Raw genomic sequence first — 22,739 nt, 5'->3', positions numbered from 1 at the left:
TTTTCAAATGAGCTTGCCAAGGGATTTTTTTTCTCGTGGGGGCAGGGGTGGTGGATATTCTGAACATCCAATATCCATGTGATAGTTTGAAGGCAGGACTTTAAAAAAATGCATTCTGTATCAACAAGAGCATAACACTGTAGTTTCTTCAAAGGAATGGAGTTATCAAGAGTGTCCAATTTCATGATCAGCCAAGGCATTCAACACTCTGTAAATACAATTATACTTGTGCAAGCCAAGTTGCATATGAATTTCTGAAGAAGAAAAATGTAACACAAAATAAACATAATAATAATAACATAATGCGCTTTTATATAGCACTTGATACATCTACGATGTCCCTAAGCGCTTTGCAGATATACTATTACCCGGTCATTGGATTCAATACTTGTGTGCACAATCTCCACTCCCTGGGGAGCATTCCAGCCAGGCGTGACTTGACACTCAAAAACTGTTTGACCAACAATGACGGTCGCATCCTACCGGGTACCCATTTAACACCTGGGTGGAGAGTAGGAAGTGCAGGTTAATATCTTGCCAAAGGATATTAGGGATTTGAACCCTCGACCTTCGCATCTCCATCCAGTCAAGCGCCTTAACCACTCGGCAACGACACTCCTACATAACAAGTAGCAATCCAAATTGAAAACCAATTTTATCCTGCTTTGATCTTTTCCATCTTCAGGGTGACCATGTTTTTGGAGCAACTTGACCAGCTTGTGAACACCAACACCATCTTCACTCGCAAGTTTTCCATCAGTGATATCAGTCTTCTACCGGATGTCTTCCAGGACATCCTTAGGAACCAAGACTCGGTGGAGTACAAGTTTGCTTCAGCTGCAGGTGTGTATAGTCTTTTCTCTTTTTAATTTATATGTTTGTAAGAAAATAGTAAGAAAATGCCAGGGAGAGAGCTCTCTGTTGACAATTGAGTTACTATCAAAACTGGATGACAGTCCTGGAAATCATCAAAGACAAAGAATCTCAAAGATTAGGAAATCAAGACTCGGTGGAATACAAGTTTGCTTCAGCTGCAGGTGTGTGTATAGTCTTTTTCTCTTTTTTAAATTTCTATGTTTGTTAGAAAATAGCTTTGTTACAGATGGCTACTGTCTAGTATGCCCCCCCCCCCCCCAGCCCCAATAAAGGGGGAAAAGGGGAAAATAAGAAAAAGAAGAAGAAAAAGAAAAAGAAAGAAAACAAAAACACTTAAAAGGAATATAAGTATCAAATAGAGAAAACACACAAAAAGGGTATATTTGTATCAAATCAAGAAAATTTGACATTTAATTGACATTAAAATGCATAAGCAAAGAATATACAGGGCAGCTTGGAGCAATGTCTAAAAAAATAAAACAAATTACCTCAGAATTTTTTTCTTCCTTTCATAAATAGAATCTAAAAAAACATCGGAACAAGGTATCATTGTCTGACATTCTAAGAAACCACTGCTTTCAAAAGGATTTCATGTTTGGATAGACCTTCAGATATGTCAACATGTATATAGTCTGCATGGTAGGATACTGTTGCGTCTGCGAATAGTGTGTTTGCCTAAACTCTGTTCCCACTGATGGTAGATTTATCCAAATCTGTCTATCAGATATGTATCGCTATAAATTTGTGTGTAGTATCTGGGTAGAGATTCACATTTTGTGGGAGTGGGTACACACTCGTCTGCTGCTAGCAATAGAATTACATATTAGGCCTGTCTTCACTAGCTTGAGATTGCCAAATATCCCGATCGCAAACTATCTAGCTAATTTGCGTCTTCATCAGACCGAAGTAGCAATTAGAAGGATATTTGGTCAGGATTGTCATCCCAAGATATCTTGGGATAATTTGCAAAATATCCAGCTATTTGTCCCGTTCGTCTTCACTAGACCGAAGATTCGCAATACGCGCTAACGCTGAGCAAAATATCTCGAGCTAATTTCTCAAGGTTGAGTTTCAAGTTTCGATGTCGAATCTCGAGATAGTGAAGACGCGATTTGTTACTTCGGGATTATTTCCCAAATCAGAAATAGCGGGCTATTTGGCAATCTCGAGATTATGAGGACGCGCCTATTGGAAGTTGTCTGGGTTTCTTATTCAACCATACATTAATGCATAGATAATGCAATGAATAACTAGAAATGTGCTCCAATGAATTGAAATGACCATGTGTTGTGGTTGATTGATTGATTGGAGAAATACTAGTCGTTATGTTAGTTAATTTATTGTAAAATAACCTTCATGAGAAGAAAATTGCTCCATTTTGTCAAGAAGTATATAGCCAATTGTTGACTGAAATGGGGAAGGAACTGTATTGATGATGCTTCACTGAGTTGGGAGCTGTTGTTTGAAGATTGTTTTGATGCTTTCAATTTATTTCCATCGGAGTTCCAAACAGAAGTTACTTAAAAATACTCAATTTTTTTTCGTGTTTTTGCCCTTCGATTCTACTGAACCATTTTGTTTACTGCCTGTTTAATCAGATCTCTTTAGGCCTGTTTTCATCAGCTCCAGATTGCCAAAAAGCCCGCTTTTTCTGATTTGGGAAATAATCCAGAAATTACAAATCGCTTGAGATTTGACCTCGAAACTTGAAACTCGAGCTCGAGAAATTAGCTTGAGATATTTTGCTGAGCGTTCGTGCACAGTGCGAGTCTTCGGGGCTGGTGAGGACGCACCAAACAAATAGCGGGATATTTTGCAAACTAGCCCAAGATATCTTGGGATGATTATCTCAACCAAATATCCCGCTATAGCTGGTGAAGTCGCAAATTAACTGGATAATTTGCGATCGGGATAGTTCAAATAGCGGGATATTTGGCAATCTCGAGCTGATGAAGCCAGGCCTTTTGTGTAGCAACTAGCTAGTGATAAAGATTCTAACGCATGGATGGTATAATAAAAAGGTCAAATATTGATAGGACACAAACAGAAAAAGAAGAAGAAGAAAAATAAAGAGATATTCTGCTTCCATATGAACAGTAACAGATACTGTACTCTTCACCCTTTGTGAAACTGGAGGACTTTTATTACATCATGTGACTGTCTACATCCATTTTGCATTGATATAAATTCTTGCAATATGTTGTTTCATGTTCAAATGTACTTGTTTGCATGGAAAAAATGTTGCATCAATTATTTGATTAAAATGTGGATGTACATGAACCACTTATAGTTATACAGAAACAATATCTCAATCCAACACTCTAAAATATTTTAATTCAATTTGGAATGTTTTCAGGAAAAAAGGCAAAATGGAATGCATTGTATGGTTCTTGCAGATACTGTATGAATATATACACGTATGTGCCTGGAAAATGCAGAACATCATGAAATGTAAAGTCTAGGTATCATTTACAGAATTGATATCAGAATCCAATCCTCCCAAGAAACTTCAATCCACTTTCAGCCTCGACAAAAGTGTACAGTATCGAATTATGTTTTGCCGTTTCCATTTCAATTTAGGGATTGCTGATTGTGTGTTTGTCAGGAACTTCTCTGTGTTTCTCTATGATTGATATCCAGGGACCCATTTCACAAGCCTTTTTTCAATGACAAATGACATAAATCAATGACAAATCTGCTGATAGCCAATCAGAAGCAAGGATTTTCAGTAGCTTATAACAAAACTCTGTCATTTGTCACTAACAACCAGTTTGTGAAATGCCCCCCCCCCCCCTGATGCATGCATGTACATGTACAGTATGGGAACAGAGCGAAGACACACTTGATGCATTTTCCAATGGAATTATGAAGCCTTTTGTGCAGACATTTGTATTGTTTGATCCATTGTTTGCAGTGTAAGCACTAATAAAAAAGATATTATTTACATGTACATGTACCGGTATCATGAAAATAATTGCTCCTTTGTGACATTTCCTAGGTTGATAAATGAATGCTTTGCCTTTGAATAGATTGCTCAAATATGAACAATTCATTTTTTTGTGGAGAGCTTACTGATACAATAATTGTTACTTTGTTCCCAAATGTAGCATCATCAACCATGAATTGTAAAATGATGCGTATAGAAAAACATGATCTGTAGGAACAGTAAATTCAGACAAATTCTTGACATATACAGTTAACAATTGAATTATTATTCATATCCCTTATTAATTTTGTGTTCTTGTTTTTCATAACTCAAGTTGAATTAAGGCCTTTGTTGAATACTTTAAGATGAAAGCTTTAATATGTCACATTCTCAAGAAACATCAGCTGGGACACGTCAATATTTCCAATACTTAAGAAACGACAAATCTTGGTAATGGCATGGATAAATTAAATTGCTAAATTTATGTAATTATTATTATTATTTTCACATCTTTTATTCGTGAACAATGGAAATGTGAACAGGCGTATTGATACCAGGGGATAAAATTATGTCCTTTTTTTCTCCCTTCAACTTTTTAAATAGCTATCCACCATGATCTGATATAACTACAGGGGGGTGTTTCACAAAGATCCTAAGTTGAACTTATCTCTAAGTTGGACTTAAAAATTATGGAAGGCCTTTAGTTTCTTTGAAAATATTTTGTAAAAGTTATTTTGAAAGGCATTAATTGTTTATTCAAATCATTCATATTGTCTATCATCAAGGAGATTTCATGTTCTGGATGTGGAATTCATAAAAAGTCTAAAATACTTGAATTTCTGCTTTTGAATATATTTCATTTTAAGACTCCAATGGCTGTCCATAATTTTTAAGTCCAACTTAGAGTTAAGTTCTACTTAGGATCTTTGTGAAACTCCCCCCTGGTATTCGTCCTCTTGTTGATACAACCCTGTACCTGTATTGTACGAAAGAATATTTGTATACAAAAGTCATGGTATGGTGGTTTATTCACTCGGCTCTCAATCCTAGGGTTTAGGGTTCGAATCCCAGCCTGGCACCAATGTTCTTTGGCAAGACAGTAATCCACATTTGCCACCCTCCATCCGGGTTTCAATGAGTACCTGGCAATTGCTGGGGTAATAATAATTGCAGGGCTGTCAGGAAGAACAGCATCGATGCTGATGAGGCTTCTCGGGTAAAACAAAATTATTATTATCATTATTATTATTATGATTATGTTTATTTTCCCTATTTCTCTCTTTCCTCTCAGATTTTCCTCTGTCATCTGTACTGAAGGACGATGAAGGTTTCAGGGATTTCTTGGTTCAGAATCTGAGCTTGAGCAATCACGACGCCGATCAGATAGTGAATCGTAACATAAGTACAAGTCAGGTATTAGACGATTCTTCAATTAATTATCTTGTTGTTGACACCAGAATGTTTTTGAAGGGTGATATGTCATTGTTCACAGATGCTATTTTTGGGATTTGTTGAACTCAGCACACCATTTCTAATTTTCCAGGGCTTTCTTTGCGCTTAGCTGAGTCGAGTTGATTTTATTTTATTTATACACAGTAAAAAACCCGAAACAGTCCAAAGACTGGTGTAAATCAGGGCCTTGTTAATGGAAAGCAACAAAATCATGACAAAATTTAAAAAAAAGTAATATAACACTGACAACTTTACAACCATAACACAACAATATACATAAAATAAAAAAAACACTTTAATTATAAAAACTATATTGATAGGCCTAAAAGATAAAAATTAAGATAAGTTATGAACATCAAAATCTGTTGGTTTATATAGTAGAAACAAAACAAAATAAATAAGTTAAGAACGTATATGTTTATGTGAAATATTGAATAAAAGTAAATATTGAGTAAAACATAAAACATAAAAATATACACATACAACCTGTACATGTAATAGTCACATACACATATTATACTTTAGGACAAATGTGTATTCCATATTGTGTAGAAGAAAAATGAAGTATTGTTAAGTAATAAATAGTCAAGATCATATGAATATGGATGAGTTAAATATCACATAAATAAAACTTTTAAAAAAAAAGACAGAAACTGATACCGTATTGCGTAGACGAAAATCCAGCTAAACAGCTAAATTGCTTCCGGCTCCTATGCCTTTTTCCACTGCTTCGACTTTTAAATATACTTGTGTAACAGAAACATGTTCCATAACATGGTTGTATGTTTGTAGAATGATTAAGAAATTTTAACTTTGGGTTTCATGTAATACTTTCTAAAATAAGATTGTAGAAGTGGGAACATGGTTTATTCAGTACAAGAGTGACGCTTCCTCATTTCACATGAATTTTAATTGTTTATCCATTCTATTTTACTTTCACTTTCATCTTTTCCCCACCTCAACCTTAATAATACCACTAAAGGCACTAAGTAAGGTTGCAAAGTTGCCTCACAAATTACATTTAATCAGGCATATCATTTAAGGTTCCTTTTACTGAACACAATTCTGAACAGTGTTTTATGATTTTAAGCTTCATAAATAATTTCATATTTTGATATGAAAAAGAGTAAAAGCATCTTTTATGTCAGAAATGTAAGATGAAATGTTGAAGTTTGAGTGGTTGAAACCATCTATGGCAGTGAAAAAGTTCATATATTACTACCTTTTGATCATTCTGGTATGGGCCTACATGTAGGTACCTTGACAGAGTAGATATTGATTGGAATAAATATATTAGGTACATAATTTATACACTGCAGAAAACTGTGTTCATGCTGAGAAACAGTAAGGGGCTGATGGTACCCTTGAATAAAAATCACTTCAAAATAAAAGGCCATTTTGATAAGAACTCACAATCCATTACACATCTTTCGGATGGTGACGCTAAAGGTCGGTCCACAGAATAATCATATCTGATTGATACATGTCCGTAAAAACCCAATTACACACACACACACACACACACATTGTATAGATGGGAGGGGGGGGGGGGAGGGCAGATATTTTGTTGCTCCCTAAATCTCCCCCCCCCCCCCTCCACCTGTCTCTGTGTCATTTGGTGATCACTCCTTCTTTCTCTTTGTCCCAAGCCCCTCACCCCCCAATTGGATGATGATTAAACAAAAATAGAAAGGAAAAGCAAGAAAAGAGGGAGAGGGAGTTGAGAAGGAGAGGGGGGGGGGGGGGGGCTGGGAAAATGAAAAATGATGAGATTGGAAGACTCCTGGACTACCCCCTGCACTCTCCCCTATTCAGTAGCCTTGTATTAAAATTAACATTTCATTTTCAGAGTAAAACCCCAACCCTTCCCCCTCATCCTTCTAGCGTCCCTTCAGTGAGTAGAACCATGCCACTGATCCCATCTGTAATTTCATTAAACATCAGACATTTAATGACCCACTGTCTAGGGAGATGCTTTTGCGTTTAATCATCTCCCCAATTTTCAAATCATACTCCCATGTTGCTTCCATCCCGAAACAATAGAGTATACCAAATATAATGATGGCTAGATTAGATTGATTGATTGATTATAGTGAGTGGTTGCTATTGATTAAAAGTAATTAAGGATATACAGTGTAGACAGAAAATGCACTTTAATAGTACAATGACATTTATGAAGTCACCGAGTAGAATTCTCTTGAAGTACATTGCTCTTGTTATTTTCAAAAGCATTTTTTTCAAAAGCATTTTTATAAAAGCATTTCTTTCAATGCCTTAATGTTTTCATGTTGATAGCGCCCAATGTGGAGGCGCAGTGCCGCGGTGGTAGAACAGTGGTCTGAAAACGGGAGGTTCCGATTAAAATACCATGCTTTCTTTAATAGCAGTCAGGGAAAACGAACACACCAACTATCAAAACACAGAATACTTTGTATTCCAAGCATTTTGCAGGGGTTCTTAGATCTCTAAGCTATTTATTGAATTATAGAAATCTATTGTGGGGTTGAGAAAAATCAATGACAGTCTTCTCTAAAACGCTGGGAACACCCATGAACACCCGTTACACTTGAAAGGGCACAAGCAAAGGCTGCAAAGCCTCCCTCAAAAATTGTTTCCTTACTGAGCACTTGTTGTGATGTTACAGACAATTGTTTATAAAGTTGAAAAAATGTGAGGACAAGGCCAAATATTGATTTACATGTCTTAAGATGATAAGAACATCTATCTGTGTATACAATGTACAATGTACCCGGGGTGGATCATTATTCATTTTAACACTAGGTTACACTTGGATGGGCATGAAAATAGGGTCCCGCAAAACTTGTGTCCCTAATGAGCACTTGTTGTGATGTTACAGAGAATTGTTATAAATTTTAAACAAGCCAGAGGAAAAGGCCAAATATGAATTTATTTAGACGAAAAGAATATCTACATGTATCTGTCTATAAAATGTGTCCCTGGGAGGAATATTATTCAGTTTAACACTACGTTACACTTGGATGGGCATGAAAAAAGCGTCCCGCAAAAAATTGTGTCCCTACTGAGCACTTGTTGTGATGTTACAGATAATTGTTTATAAAGTTGAACAAATGTGAGGACAAGGCCAAATATTAATTTATTTAGATGATACCAATATCTATCTGTGTATACATACAATGTACATGTACCACTGGGAGGGTCATTATACAGTTTTACACATTGTTGCACTTGAATGGGCATGAACATACAATGTAGCCTCCCACAAAACTTGTGTCCCTAATGAGCACTTGTTCTGACGGTACAGAGGATTGTTTATGAAGTCAAACAAGTGTAAAGATAAGGTAAAAAAATGAAGGGTGATTATGATAATAGAATCTGTTAGTAGTTAAACCTATATTATACAATTTGTCAGTTTGGCATGCACACCAAATTACACATATAAAAGCCTAATTGCATTTTAGTGTAAACAGTGGGTATCCTGTTTAACTATACAGTGCATAGATCATAGGGGTTGACGTTCTTAAGGCTAATTGCCCTTTTTTAAACCCCACATTCCCATAAAATTTTGTTTGCTCCTTCCCTTTGTATGTTTCTTGTAATCAATCTTTTATCTGTATATCATGTTTGTATGTTTTTTTATGAAGAATGAAATAAATGAAATGAAAAGTAGACTATTAGACTTCTCTAGTTAGTGATCAAATTAAATCTAGAGAAGAATTACTCACATGATTTTCATTCAGACTCTTCCTTTAAAGGTAAAAACAAAATCACAGATAGAGATACAGACTTTCTTTCTTCAGGAAAAGAAATACAACACCCACGTGACATCAATTGGCCATATGATCTCCTGCATATCATATACATATACTGCATACCAGCAGAAAGCCTCTATTTAAGCTTTCAGTTTTCCTACACTAAGTAGCAAAGCTAGTATTTCAGGGACCTAAAGCTCACTGCCACACTATACAATTTGACTAAGATCTGATTTTGAAAGAATTTGCAATAGCAGATATATGAACATTCAAACATCTCAATGACCGAGGATCTGAATAGTCATTTGGTAAAGGATATCTAGATTTCAAGGAATTTCAAGCTTCCTTCCCAGGTCTAAATTCACATAGAAACAAGTAGAAACCAGTAGAAACCAGTAGAAACCAGTAGAAACCAGTAGAGATACATGTATTCTACTGGTCTTCTTCTGGTTCCGATATCATTTTTTCTACTGGTTTTTACTGGAAAAAGTTCCACTTTCCATATTGAAACCAGTAGAGAAGGCTAGGAGCCAAGGGTTGTGGAACAGCATGATCGCCAAAGTCAAACGATATGGCACTTAGAGAGAGAGAGAGAGAGAGAGAGAGAGAGAGAGAATTGACCAGTAGAAACCAGTTGAAATTATACTGGTTTTCTCTACTAGTTTATATGGGAATTTCGACCTGGGTTGGAGAAGAAAAAGCTAATCAGCTCAAAACTCACACCAGTCGAGGGATTGTCTATGATTTGAATCCGATTTGGCCTTTATACTTGACTAGAAGAGATAAATGCACTCAAATTTCAGTTTTGGGTTTTCTTATCATGTACAATTTAGAAATCTTATATCATTGTTGTCAAGGAATGAGGATGGTAGAAATGTCCTGCTGTGAATATAAATGTTATCCAATAATTTGATTTTTCAAGGGAATATTTATTTCATTTTTTTTCACGGACTGTCCTCTAGATGCTTTAACTGGAATAAATATCAGTGAAATGTTATAACCAATAAAACATGGCTACATGTACACTGTATGTTCGTTGCCCAACCCCTACGAACTTCAGAAAATTATGTTAAAGTTAGTTATATTTATGCAGAAGTCCTTGACAGTATTTTGATCTCAATTATTGCAGTTGTATGATCTACATGCTCAGTTTATTTTCGTTTTGTGTAATATCTTAAAGGAAACTTGGAAGCTATAAACATTCTTTTTCCTTTCCATTTACCATATTTTCAGTTGTTCAAAGTCTTATATGGCAGTGAACCCCGTAATGCCAGCGATCCCTACTCCCCCGACAATGCCACCGACTTCAGCGACTTCCTGGACCGACGCTTTGGTCATGTAAAGAGTGGCGCCCTCTACAGGACTGCGGACCCCAGTGATATGTACAGCATGGAAGGGTTGGTGGATATTCTGAGCCAGGCACCGGGTGTGTCTGATTCTCCTGGAGGGACAGATGAGTCCGGAGGGAACAAGTCTGCTTCCACGCAGCTAGCACAGTACTTTGAGGTAAGTTGGACATTAGACCAAGACCTTAGGTCAGGACTTTAGTCCAAGACCTCAGGGCAGGACCTTAGACCAATACATTAAACCAAGACCTTAAACAAGCAGCGTGTCCCCACACAAAACAATTTATCCCGAAACTCTATAACGAAACATCGTATAAAGAATCATAGTATAAATTTCAAAGTGTCCACACACAAGAAACGTCATATAAATAATCATCGTATAAATTCAAGGATGTCCATAAACAGAAGAAAGTAATCCTGTAACTCTACAGTCTGGTCTCCTTTCGCTCGAGGTCACGTTAAGCCCCGCCCAGTTAGTTACACTAGTTACACTCCCCCTGTCCACACACAACATTTACATGATTAGGCGTGATTCTTTATTGAGTTTCAGTTCGAAACGATGCCCAAACCTGTGTTTCGTTAGACTAGTTTCGTTATACGACGTATCGTTAGTGAGCGTCCACACACACGGTTTAGCTAATCACGGAAAATGTTGTGTGTGGACAGGGGGAAGGACTTTAGAACAAGACCTTGGTTAAAGACCTTAGGCTAGGACCTAATACCAAGACCTTGAGACTTTTACCATAAGCCAAGACCTTAGGCTAAGACAGTAGACCAAGACCTACATGTATGACAAAGAATGTGAAATAGAACAAGGAGGTGACCACTTTGTGTTATGCAAATACCTCTATGAAGTGAGTTTTCAGAAAAGAAGTGAGTTGGTCTTATAATTTATTGCACTTTTCCCTGGAAATGATTTAGCTCATTATATCTCAGCAATAAACTTAATTAACATGTACTTCAATCTTCAACTTATTGCACTGGATTCAGCATTCAATTTCTTATTGTGATTGTATTTTCTGTTAATGTCCACAGGATCGGCTTTTAGATCCCGATGAGCTCCAAGACCTTACCTGCAACAATGGTCTAGGAACTTCTCTCTATGATGACACAGCCTCTTCCGATCAAGGCCAAAACACTAACACTACGGTAAGTTCTTCCTGGTGTGAAATTTCCATAGATATTACCTCGACATCGGAAAGTGTTATACAAAAGGATAATTGTTTAAAATAGATCTTTGTTTCTGCTATCTATGTTACATGTAGTTGTGTAATTGCATAGCTCTAGATGAAAATGACCATAATGCTCTACAATTGTGATACTTTGGAGAGATATTTTGTGCATTGTGCAGTATGGTTTCTCTTAAAAACATTTTAGTTTGATTTTGCACCAAAGCCTCCAAAATGATCTATCAATCAATCAATAATTGGAAGTTTCCTACAGTGATATATACTTGATGGAAATGTGACCCTTCACATGGAGTACCCAAGGACTGTGCATTTCTCAGTTTACATACATACAGTTGTACATGTCATTTGCTCTGAGGCAACAGGCATGGACACTGCCTTTCGTGACTACCATGCCACATTTCGTGGTTTGGCTCAATAACTTGTGAACAAATATGCCAGGGGGGTGTTTCACAAAGATCCTAAGTAGAACTTAACTCTAAGTTGGACTTAAAAATTATGGACAGCCATTGGAGTCTTAAAATGAAATATATTCAAAAGCAGAAATTCAAGTATTTTATACTTTTTTATAAATTCCAAATCCAGAACATGAAATCTCCTTGATGATAGAAAATATGAATGATTAGAATACACAATTAATGCCTTTCAAAATAACTTTTACAAAATATTTTCAAAGATGCTAATGGCTTTCCATAATTTTTAGGCACAACTTAGAGATAAGTTCAACTTAGGATCTTTGTGAAACACTCCCCAGATCTGCATATGGCATATTTGTTAGGGCTCTGAATCACAAGTTATTGAGAAAATAATGAGAAAATGTCTGTACGCACACACTGCATCCATTTTTGTTTCATGACTGTATTGCATTTGATCCCAGGACTTTTAAAGAGGAAATAAGCTTTAAAATCTTTAAATTGGCAACATGTTCAGAGATTAAAACAACTCCGCCTGGTACGTCACATTTTCAAGAACATGGCTATACCAATGTCATGCTAAAAGACATTGCATCATGCCAAGAAATCTTCATTTATGTATCTCTTGTACATGTTTGCAAGATTTATTGTACATCGAAAGGCAGGAATTCATCTTGTTTTTCAGAATGCCTACACTTGTTCTCTGGGGTTAGTTCTCCTTTAACTTTATGCCATTAGTCCATTACCATCAAGAAACATTCTATCCTCGTTAAGAACATATTGCCTCGTAAATGACATTATACTTTGGACTTTTTCCATATGATAATACAGCATGTTTATTACATTTTGACAAATCATAGAGCTTGTTTATATTTGTTTAAAACATTTTTTACAGGGCGGTTTTAGAGAGCGAGTGTGCAACCACGAGGAGAGCTATCCATTATTTGTCAGTCTCTCCCAAGAGCTACATGACCAGATTGATCTGGACAGACTGGTTGACAAGGTAGGTTTCATGCAATCCAGTTCAATCTGGTTTAATCCTGTCTTATCCGAAAAGTCGCTCGGTGGGGGGGGGGGGTAAGCGGCACTTTTTTTTCTTTTTTTTTGGAGTCCAAAAAAAAAATCGCAACGACTCAACCAGCCGAAAAGTCGCTCAGTGGAGGGGGGGGGGGGTAGTGAGCACATTTTTTTTTTTTTTGGTCCTCGAAAATTTTAAAATTTGCACCCCCCCCCCTTGAGCGCCAGGGGGGGGGGGCCCAACCCCCCAAAAAGGTAAAAATCGCGTGATTTTACATGATTTTTTTCTCAAGGGGGGGGGGGGGGGGGCCCGGGCCCCCCGGGCCCCCCCCTGGATCCGCCACTGCAGTTAAGTACAAGCCAGTTCAATGCGATAGAGTTCAGTTAACCTTGGTACAACCCATCGTATGCACATACTTTTAATTTCAACTAGTTCGTTTAATTCCTGTTGACAATTATTTTAATCCATCAAAATCCAATTCTATCCAGTTCGATCCGTGTGGTTTAGTGTTACAATCCATTTAATGCTGTTCTACTCAAATAGTATAGGGTCGGGCCCATTTCAGGGTGTTTGGAAAAATTATCCGTCAATGCCTGAACGGTGGCAAATGCTTTCAGTTTGAGGTCAGGTGCTATACCCAGAGTGAAAGAAATTTCACAACTGCTCTTAAAGGCTGGCTGTAGTAGTTCAGCCAGAAGGGATTAGACCACACAGTGAGGTCACTGACAGGTGGCTATCTCATTAACTCAGCTCTCAATTAACATAAGAAAACAGAGGATCATGGGGGACCAACAGGCACCGATTGGGGAAGTTTTTTATATAGAGGGAGTAAGTAGCTACAAGTAGTACAGTGTGGCTTTAAGGTACCCTGTGAGAAGCAGACATATCAGACTTTGCCCAGTAGTAGTGACTTGCATAGATTAGTTAAAGACGGACATATGTGTAGCAAGGCAAAACTTCAAAATAGCATGGAAAATGGGAAATCAGTGCCAATATGCTCAGCCAAGTATGTCATGATGTTGCACTTGTAAATGTTTCATTTAAGAATTGTTATGATTGATGCACTGCTTCTTTCTTTATGTTATAAACCATTTTGAAAGAAGTCCTTTAAAACAGTTCCTTTACTAGTTTTAGTTTTCCTTTCTCTAACTTGTGTATTTTCTCCCTTTGACTTCATGTTCTAATAATATACTCCCCTCTTTTTTATCTCGTATCTTTTCCCTCGCCTTATTCTCACCCAAACTTGTTCTCTGTTTTATTGACTAAAGATCATTATTGCACGTAGGTTACAAAAACTTGTAAGTAGAAATGTTCAGACTTCAGACCTTTGATTGGACATCTTAGTTCAAATTCAAGTTCATTTTATTCAAAACCTCACAAAACATGATATAATCTTTTAGGTACAGGGAACCCTTTTCAGGTAAATTTTCCTACTTGAAATGCGTGAAGGGAATCTTTGGTTGCAAGACCAAATTTTTTATTAACTTTTATTAAATTTCTTATCCTCCATATTTTAACTTTGGTTCATTATATTTATTCTTCACATGATTTGTTAAAACATATTGATTCGATATACTGGTAATGGATTGATTATGATATTCAGTTTAACTCAATCTAATTGATTATTTATTCTTCTGCATTATGCATTCACTTTGTTTTGTTTTCTTTTTTGTTGATCTGTCTGTTTTTAAGTATGAGTTTTAATGAGATATTAACAAATATTTTTAAGTATTCTTTAGATTGTATATTATTTCAATACAAATCACATCAAAGAATCGTATTGATATGGATCCTGGCCTACATGTATGTACCAGTAACTATAGAAACCTAATGAAATTCTGAAAACAGTAAAGAAGTGATTTAGATCCCAGTTTCAATGTTATCAAAGTTTTTATCACACACATAATGCTTTTGTAATGAATAAGCTTGGGTTTAAAACAACATGTAAAATCATACATATACATTGTTTATATGCCACATATACTTAACATTGTTATTATAATTATCATTTCTTCTTGTGCCTATATTCTTTATTTAAATTTTATTCTGAAAAGATGGATTGCTGTATACTTCTAAGAACTTATATCAAAATAATGGGCAAAATGAAGTGTGTAAAACATTAACTAATTTTTTATAGAGGTAAAGTTAAATTTCATAAACTTTTAGCATTGCAGGTAAGTGACTATAGAGGGATTAAAAGGTTAATTTCCATGTGAAAGATACATATGATAATCACAAGAATAAACCAAAAGATTATGACTAGCTGTTAGTTCAAGTTCAAGTTTTATCTCCACATCTGATTATAAAAAAAACAAAATTCATATGAATATATACAATAATAAACCTTAAGATAAAACATCTTCAATTAAAATCCTAATGTTGTGGGAAAAACAGAGGCCAATGGCCTATCAAGGTTATTCCCAAAGAATTTTTTTTTTTACATCAAATGTTTCTTAAATATTATATACTAAAAACAACATAAAAATACAAAGATTAAAATGACACATAAAAATACTCTGGCTGTTTGACCATTGTTTTTCCTTCTCAATTTTGTGTGTACTTAGGTGACACACGCTTGATTTACAGGTCTTTGTTGATATAAATTGGTATCAAGGTGCAATGTTGATGTGATTATTCACCCCAGTTCCTGATACAGTAATTTGATGGGAGTATGTTATAGGGCATGGTGCAACAGGACTCGTGCAAGGCGCTCCCATGCACGATTATGTGACAGTTTATCATCTAGGGTTTAAAGAGAAGGTTGAGTTCTGGGAAGAGGTGAAAAATAATTTGTAAGCGTTATCATTGTTATGATGCAAGTGTGGAGGAACATCAGATTAAACATGTTCCCTGAAAGGATACAGCCCTTCAAATGCCTTAATATTTTAAATATGGCATGTAACATAACAATCGGGACAGATTTTTATGCCACATATTTGTGTAGTCCCATGTACATCTTTCTGTGTACAGTGCTTGTAACTTTACCAAGACTGGGCCAAATTTCTTATCATTTTGATGATTCCAGAACCTTGCAGTACATACCAATACTCATAAGCTAAAAGATCAACCTTTTATGATTGATTCCCCAACGTTTCTTTCACAATGCAATCGCATGACCAGAACCCAACTTTATCTTTAAGTACATCATAATATTTGAAAATGAATAAGATTACGAGATTGACTCCTTATATTCCTGTACCCTTTCAATGATGTGTGAAATGTTTTTTGGTATTTTATATACACCTGTACATGTACCTCTGTTTAATTTTAGGTTGTATAATATTTGTGTTTATTTTTCAACAGCTAAACTTGACTGATAATGACCTGATTAACAGCAGAATAAGAGCAGTGCTTGCTTCAAAAGAGGTGAGTGTGTAACCATCGGGATGAACATGACTCTACTAAAACGATTACCTATTCAACAAAATACACGGGGGCGGAGGGCGAATCCGCCCCCGAAATGCCCAAAAGAGCCCCGAGAGTCATAAAAGAGCCCCAAAAATTTGCATAGAGTTCAATGCAAAACAAATTAAAGAGTGTTATTTTCATGCAAGCGAGCTTGAAAAGTAACCCCCAAAATTTTTTAAATATTTTTTTCCCTGCCTATTATATATTTCTATGATACAAGTATAACTTCATTTCATAGGGATTATCATATTTTTGATACTTTTACAACTTGTGAATTAGGCGATGGATTACCATTAGTGAAATCATGTGCTGATTTAGGATGTTGTTTAAGTTGCGAAATAAAGGGGCATTTCTAGGCCATTTTGAGTTGAAGGGGTGGTTGATCATATTTGCCTACAAGAAATAAGGGTAAAAAGGGGTAACAGACTTTTAAATTGGCTGATAGAGTTTTTGTAAATTTCCAGGGATAAAGTAAAATATCTTGATATATGTGATGTACCGGCGATGCTGTAGTAATTACAGATTGTATGGGGTGTCTTTGTGTAAAGCCCCTTTTACTATTTGATACAATAAATTTACAATACTTGTGTTTGAAATTTTTCAGGTTCAAAAGTTTGCTCAATTCCAGCAGACTCTTCAGGATGTCTACATGTTTGCACAGAAGCTTCCTGGAGACGCCTGCCCCGCCCCTACCACCCCTCCCCCTCCCACCGAATCTCCATCCACCTCTGAGGCCCCTTCCTACTCCCCCTCCTCATCCCCTTCCTCCTCCTCCTCCCCCTCCTCCTCCCCTTCCCAGACTCCCATCATCACACCGCAGTCCCCCTCCGTCACCCCTCCCGCTCCCAGCGAGGACCACACCCTAGTGGAAGGTCTCGGCACTGAGGTCCCTCTCACCACCTTCCCGGACGAGTTCATCTCAAACTTCACCACCAACCTCTCCACCAATTGGAACGGGTCGTCGTGGATCAACCTGACTGCATCCCCGATGTCCAAGACCACGCCCACCCCAGTGTTCACCACGCCCACCCCCAAGGCAACCAAGAAACCGAGCCCTCCGCCCACTCCCAAGACTAAGCAAGAGGAACAGAAAGAGAAAATAGCTCTTCTTTATAAGCTCTGGGCTAAGATACAATATAGGTAATTACATGTGTGAGTTTGTATATTTGTGTGTGTGTGAGTTAGGAGGGAGGGAGGTGAAAGCTGACAAGTGGGAGGGGCCAGGGGAGGGGAGTAGTAGTAGTTTACTGGATTAGGGAAAGTCCCCATAACCACATCGTGTCAGATTCTCATGTAATCTGCTTTTTTACTTCACTGACAGTGTCTGTGGCGTAGAACTGAAAGTGAATCAACGCCTCCTGGACAAGGGGGATGTGAGGGGGTTAAAACTCACCCACAATCAGAAGAAAAGTCTCAGTCTTCTGCTTCACGTCCTCTTCAGCCGACCCACAATCCTCTATTCCCCCGACACGCCCGATGTCAAGGACGTCATCGATAAGGTAAAAATAAATCTTCAGTTTTTGCGATATGTTTGTTTGTCTAGCTTATGTGATTGATGGCTTGGAAACTGCAGCGAATGTTTGAAGAAAAATAAATGAATGAACATTTTGAAGAAAAAACCCCAAATAAAAATGAATAAATAAATGGAAATTTGGGATAAAAAAGGAGCTGCATGCAACAAAGATCTGATGCATAATCAGTGCATTTTACTTACATCCATAAAAAATACTGCAGTGTACCGCACAGTATGCTAATGAGCCTTGACCCATTTCCTGTCATGGGCTACAAATCCCATCAGAAAATTTAAATGGTGGTTTTTATGTTTCGACTGAGATCTTTATGAAATAGTATTATTTTTTCCTTATGAGATGAAAAAAAAGGTGTATGATTTGCGATTCCATTTCATGTGTTTTATGTCAATTTTCATAGCATAACACAAAAACCACAATTCCAGCTCTTGAAGTTTATTTATGGTAATCATTTTTAAACTAAGTCAAACTTAATGATAATTGAAATCATACATTCACTCAAATTCATAAAAAAAGTGATTGATATGAATCTTCCATCTTTTTTTTTTTTACAGGCAAGTGACTTTATCTACCTGGCAAAGAACATCTCGCACAGTGCAGAAATGTGGCTGAATATCTCCAAGACCATCCGGCAGTACCTAGATCTGAACACAACTCAACTTGCCTTGCAGTATCTTGGAAAGGTAAGGTCATATTCTAGCAGCAAAACAGATAATAAAGCCTTTTTATTTTAATATCTTACAGTGAAATGATGTGTTTTATACCTACAAAAATATATAATTGAAGTATCTAGGAAAGGTATGGTCATATTCTGACAGGAAAACTGATAATAAAGTCAATGTTATTGTTATATCTCACAGTGAAATAATGTGTTATATACATGTAGCTACAAAAATATTACCAAATCTTTAGAAAATGTTTACACCTAACGTGCAGTGAATTGCATATTCAGTCACATGTAATTCTGTCAGGTTTTGTCCTAGCAATATACAGAATGGTCTGTATTATTTATGTGTTGTCCTTATTATTTCTTATTGTTATTTCGTTATGATTAATGAACAGTATGAACTGGGCCCGCTGCACAAAACTTACCATTGATGGTAACTTTGCCATCAATGGTAACTACCATGGAAACCTTGATTTTTAATGAGCTGTTGAGCCCTGTTACCATGGTAGTTGCCATTGATGGCAAAGTTACCATCAATGGTAAGTTTTATGCAACAAGCCCATTATTTCTTTGTCTCACCAGTACCCGTGATGTGGTAACTAGGTATTGGAGCTCTACAGTTCCTAGATGGGATAAGACAAAGACAAGATTTAATGAAATTAGATAAGTTGGCAAATAGTTGAATGAAACCGATTGCGACACCGCACTAATATTCTTTTGCAAGATATTAACCGACACTTGCTACTCTCCACCCAGGTGCTAAATGGTACCCTGTAGAATGCGACCGTCATTGTTGGTCAAAAAGTTTTTGAGCGTCAAGTAACGCCCGACTGGAATAATCCCCAGGGAGTGGAGATTGTGCACACATCGGGGTAATAGTATATCTGTAAAGCGCTTAGAGACATTGTATTAAAGTAGATATTCATTGATTTTAAATCTAGCTTTATTTTCATTATTGCAAAGTTGAAACTTTGATTCGACAAGGTTATCAAAATTCAATGCTTGGAAACATTCGAAGTAATGATTATTATAAATTACAAAACGCTTAAATACAGCCCCGGCATAGCACCTGAAAAGCTCTCCGAACGCTGCTGAGATGTGTGAGATCACAGCAGGGACATGATTTGCACAAGCAGACGATGTCCCATAACATCTCACACATTTTCAGTGCCTGTGTTTTCATCTTCTATTGAGTTATTTCTCTTACTTCACTACCGTCAGGCTAAATGTATAATCTATTGCCTCACTCTAAACCCCGCGCATGTTTTTATTTTGATGACAAATGCAGCGATACAAAAATAAAGGAATCTGTCGCTTGTAAACAAAATAAGACGCCATTGTATATTCAGCTGCAGACACCGCGGTATGTTCGGCGTTTTAAGAGGGAACAAATGCCGTCCTTAATATCAATCTGGGGGCTTTTCAATTTGAAAGTCTGGTTTCTTTGATTGTTAATTAACCCTTATCCTGTGTATTTACAAGCAAAAGATTTTAGTTATCAGAATCGGGTCATGTCCCCTTTTGATCGGTTTGACGTGCCAGTACATTTATATACACTAAACTCATTATAATTTGACAAATAATAGCTTTGCAATTATGTTCATTCTTTATGGGATGTCGTCTGCTTGGGCAGTATTGGTCCCTGTTGTGACGTCATTAAAACATCGTTATTTTTCTGGCGAATCTCTCGTATATCCCAGCTGCTATGGAGGTGGTTGTATTTGTATTTTTATAAATCACCCGATATGTAGCTGACCTCAATCTTGTACGATGGCCATCTGTTAGCTTACCAGTTTTTAGTGATACATTAGTTGACATATTTGTGATTTTCTTTGAATTTCACCTTTAAGCACTATATAAGCGGAATATTATAATTCTTATTATGTTTGGGTTTTTCAGATGGAAGAACAGCTGAGTGAGCATCCAGAGTTCTTGAGCAACTCCAGCCTGAGTCCCGACCTGCAGGTCTTCATCACCAACAGCTCCCTGGTGTCCGTGCCTTACATCAGGAACCACCTGGACGTCATAGACAATGCTGCCTGCGCTTGGTTGGAACTCACCAGACCCATCAAGTGGGATCTCTTTGTGGGCTTCCCGGACGAGGCGTCCATGGTGCAGTACGCCCTGGAGGAGTCTCATGCCGATGGAAGGACCGTCTTTGCCAGTGAGTAGTGTTTCCTGTGGTACAGTCAGAACTGTTGTAGTGGCCATCTCTAAAGAAAGTACCGGTAGCCACATTTTACAGTCCCTTAGTAGACTATACATTGAGTGATTTCAAGTTGGGTTTTTGTATTTAGAGCCCTCAGTTGCTGGATAGCTCTAGGAAACATTAGGGGGGCGTTTCACAAAACTTGTCATCAGTGACAAATGACAGTTTTTGTTATAAGCTACTGAAATCCTTGCTTCTGATTAGTTATCAGCAGATTTGACACTGATTTTTGTCATTTGTCATTGAAAAAAGGCTTTGTGAAACACCCTCCAGGTTATACACTTTCTTTTCTCTTCTTTTCCAGGTGTGGCCTTCGAGACCAACAAAGATGGCACCCTTCCGTCCCACACGGTCTACAAGATCCGCCAGAACTCCTCCTTCACCGACCGCACTGACCTGGTACGACGTCGGTTCTGGCGACCGGGCTCCAACCACCACCAGGTCCTGGGCTACTACACGTACGGCTTTGTCTGGGTGCAGGACATCATCGATAGGGCTATCATTGATAAGAGAGTGGGTAGGACGGTCATCGAGCCAGGGAGCTACGCCCAGGAGTTCCCCTACCCGTGCTACGTCTCAGATACGTGAGTACATACACTTTAGATGAAGGATAGCAAGCTCTTAGAATCTGAACAAATTATAGCTACTTGCTCTCTCTATATAGAAAACAATGCCTAAGTAGTGCCTGTTGGTCCCCCATGATCCTTTTTTTCTAATGTTATGTGAGAGCGGAGTTGATGAGATAACCACCTGTCAGTGACCTTGCAGGGTGGTCTAATCCCTCCTGGCCTAACTAGTGCAGACGGGCTTTAATAGATGAAGGATAGCAAGCTCATAGAATCATTTTCTCTAAATGTAAATCCTTTCGTTCGTACAGGGGCCTTTTTGTATAATATAATAGTGACATTTAATCGCAACTTGATTTTATACCTCTTAGAAATACGTATTCAGGACTTCTGTTTTATTCTTATGCAAGACCTCCACCTGATTTTTTTAATGTTATACGTTTCTCATGAGAGGTTATGTACTAAACATTTGCATTTTAGTAAAATAACGCGGATGACCATTATGTTAAACACCATTTTATGATACAATTTTTTAGTGTGTGATAGTTCTTTTCATTGGTCTTCTGACTGTCTTACGACATGAATAAATCAATATGGAATATAAAAAATGATAGAGTTTCACATAAGATAGAACTTGATGTTTAAGGGTCAGTTCTAGGTCAGAGGTTGGCAATAAGCCTAATTTACTGTTACCTTAGACAGCCAATCAGAGCTAGTTATATTCGTGCCTTGTTCCTTTAAGTTCCCGTTTATATTGTTCGATTTTGGCTTTCTGTTTCATTCTTGCATTTTACTTTGATAAGTGTAAGACGAGAAGCATAAGTATGGCTCTTTTCAACGCTATTTTCTGATTTTGTAGTACCAATCATCTTTTCAGAGGTATAATTATTATATTGTAATAGATGACAATGTTTGGCAAATAGATATTGAAATGTTTCTCCTTGTTTTCATGTTATCAGGTTTCCGTTCACCATAGAACAAGTGATGCCTATGGTGATGGTCATCTCGTGGGTGTACTCAGTAGCCATGCTCACTCAGAGCATCGTCTATGAGAAGGAACTACGACTCAAAGAGGTGGGTCTTTTACTTGTATGGTCGTGTTATTTTTGTTGTGAGAAATTAGAGGTGTGATATTGTCATTTAAGGTCTTAAGGAACGATCTAGGTGGTTTGGCAGTTGGCACACAATCAATTCAAAGTGATATGGACAGAAACATTGCCACAGATATTTTAGGTAAGATTGTTAGACAGTATAGTATTAATGACTGCTTTGAGAGAAATAGTTGTTTTATTACGCTCAAGGGAAGGTTAGAATTGTGCTATTCCCCGAGGCTTGCCGAGGGGAATAGCCCAATTGTAACCTTACCGAGAGCGTATGAAAACAACTATTTCTCGAATATTAAAGCAGTCAT

The 22,739-nt window shown here is 37.2% G+C and overlaps 1 protein-coding gene across 3 annotated transcripts in view; it reads left to right on the top strand.

Moving 5' to 3' along the window:
* Nucleotides 1-22,739, top strand: part of LOC593710 (ATP-binding cassette sub-family A member 2) — a 96,930-nt gene that overhangs the window by 31,491 nt on the left and 42,700 nt on the right. For 2 of the 3 annotated variants that reach the window (XM_030997635.1, XM_030997636.1), the window contains exons 5-16: nt 686-843; nt 5,094-5,215; nt 10,219-10,491; nt 11,367-11,480; nt 12,827-12,934; nt 16,253-16,315; nt 16,962-17,497; nt 17,679-17,856; nt 18,441-18,569; nt 20,453-20,717; nt 21,067-21,346; nt 22,288-22,402. In XM_030997635.1, the coding sequence (XP_030853495.1) occupies nt 686-843; nt 5,094-5,215; nt 10,219-10,491; nt 11,367-11,480; nt 12,827-12,934; nt 16,253-16,315; nt 16,962-17,497; nt 17,679-17,856; nt 18,441-18,569; nt 20,453-20,717; nt 21,067-21,346; nt 22,288-22,402 (2,341 nt within the window). The other variant, XM_030997637.1, reaches the window with a different exon arrangement.

This window comes from Strongylocentrotus purpuratus, unplaced genomic scaffold, assembly GCF_000002235.5.
Source record: "Strongylocentrotus purpuratus isolate Spur 01 unplaced genomic scaffold, Spur_5.0 spur5_scaffold_4, whole genome shotgun sequence".
NCBI lineage: Eukaryota > Metazoa > Echinodermata > Echinoidea > Camarodonta > Strongylocentrotidae > Strongylocentrotus > Strongylocentrotus purpuratus.
Note: the sequence above shows the minus strand (reverse complement) of the source record. Positions and strands in the feature narration are given on the sequence as shown.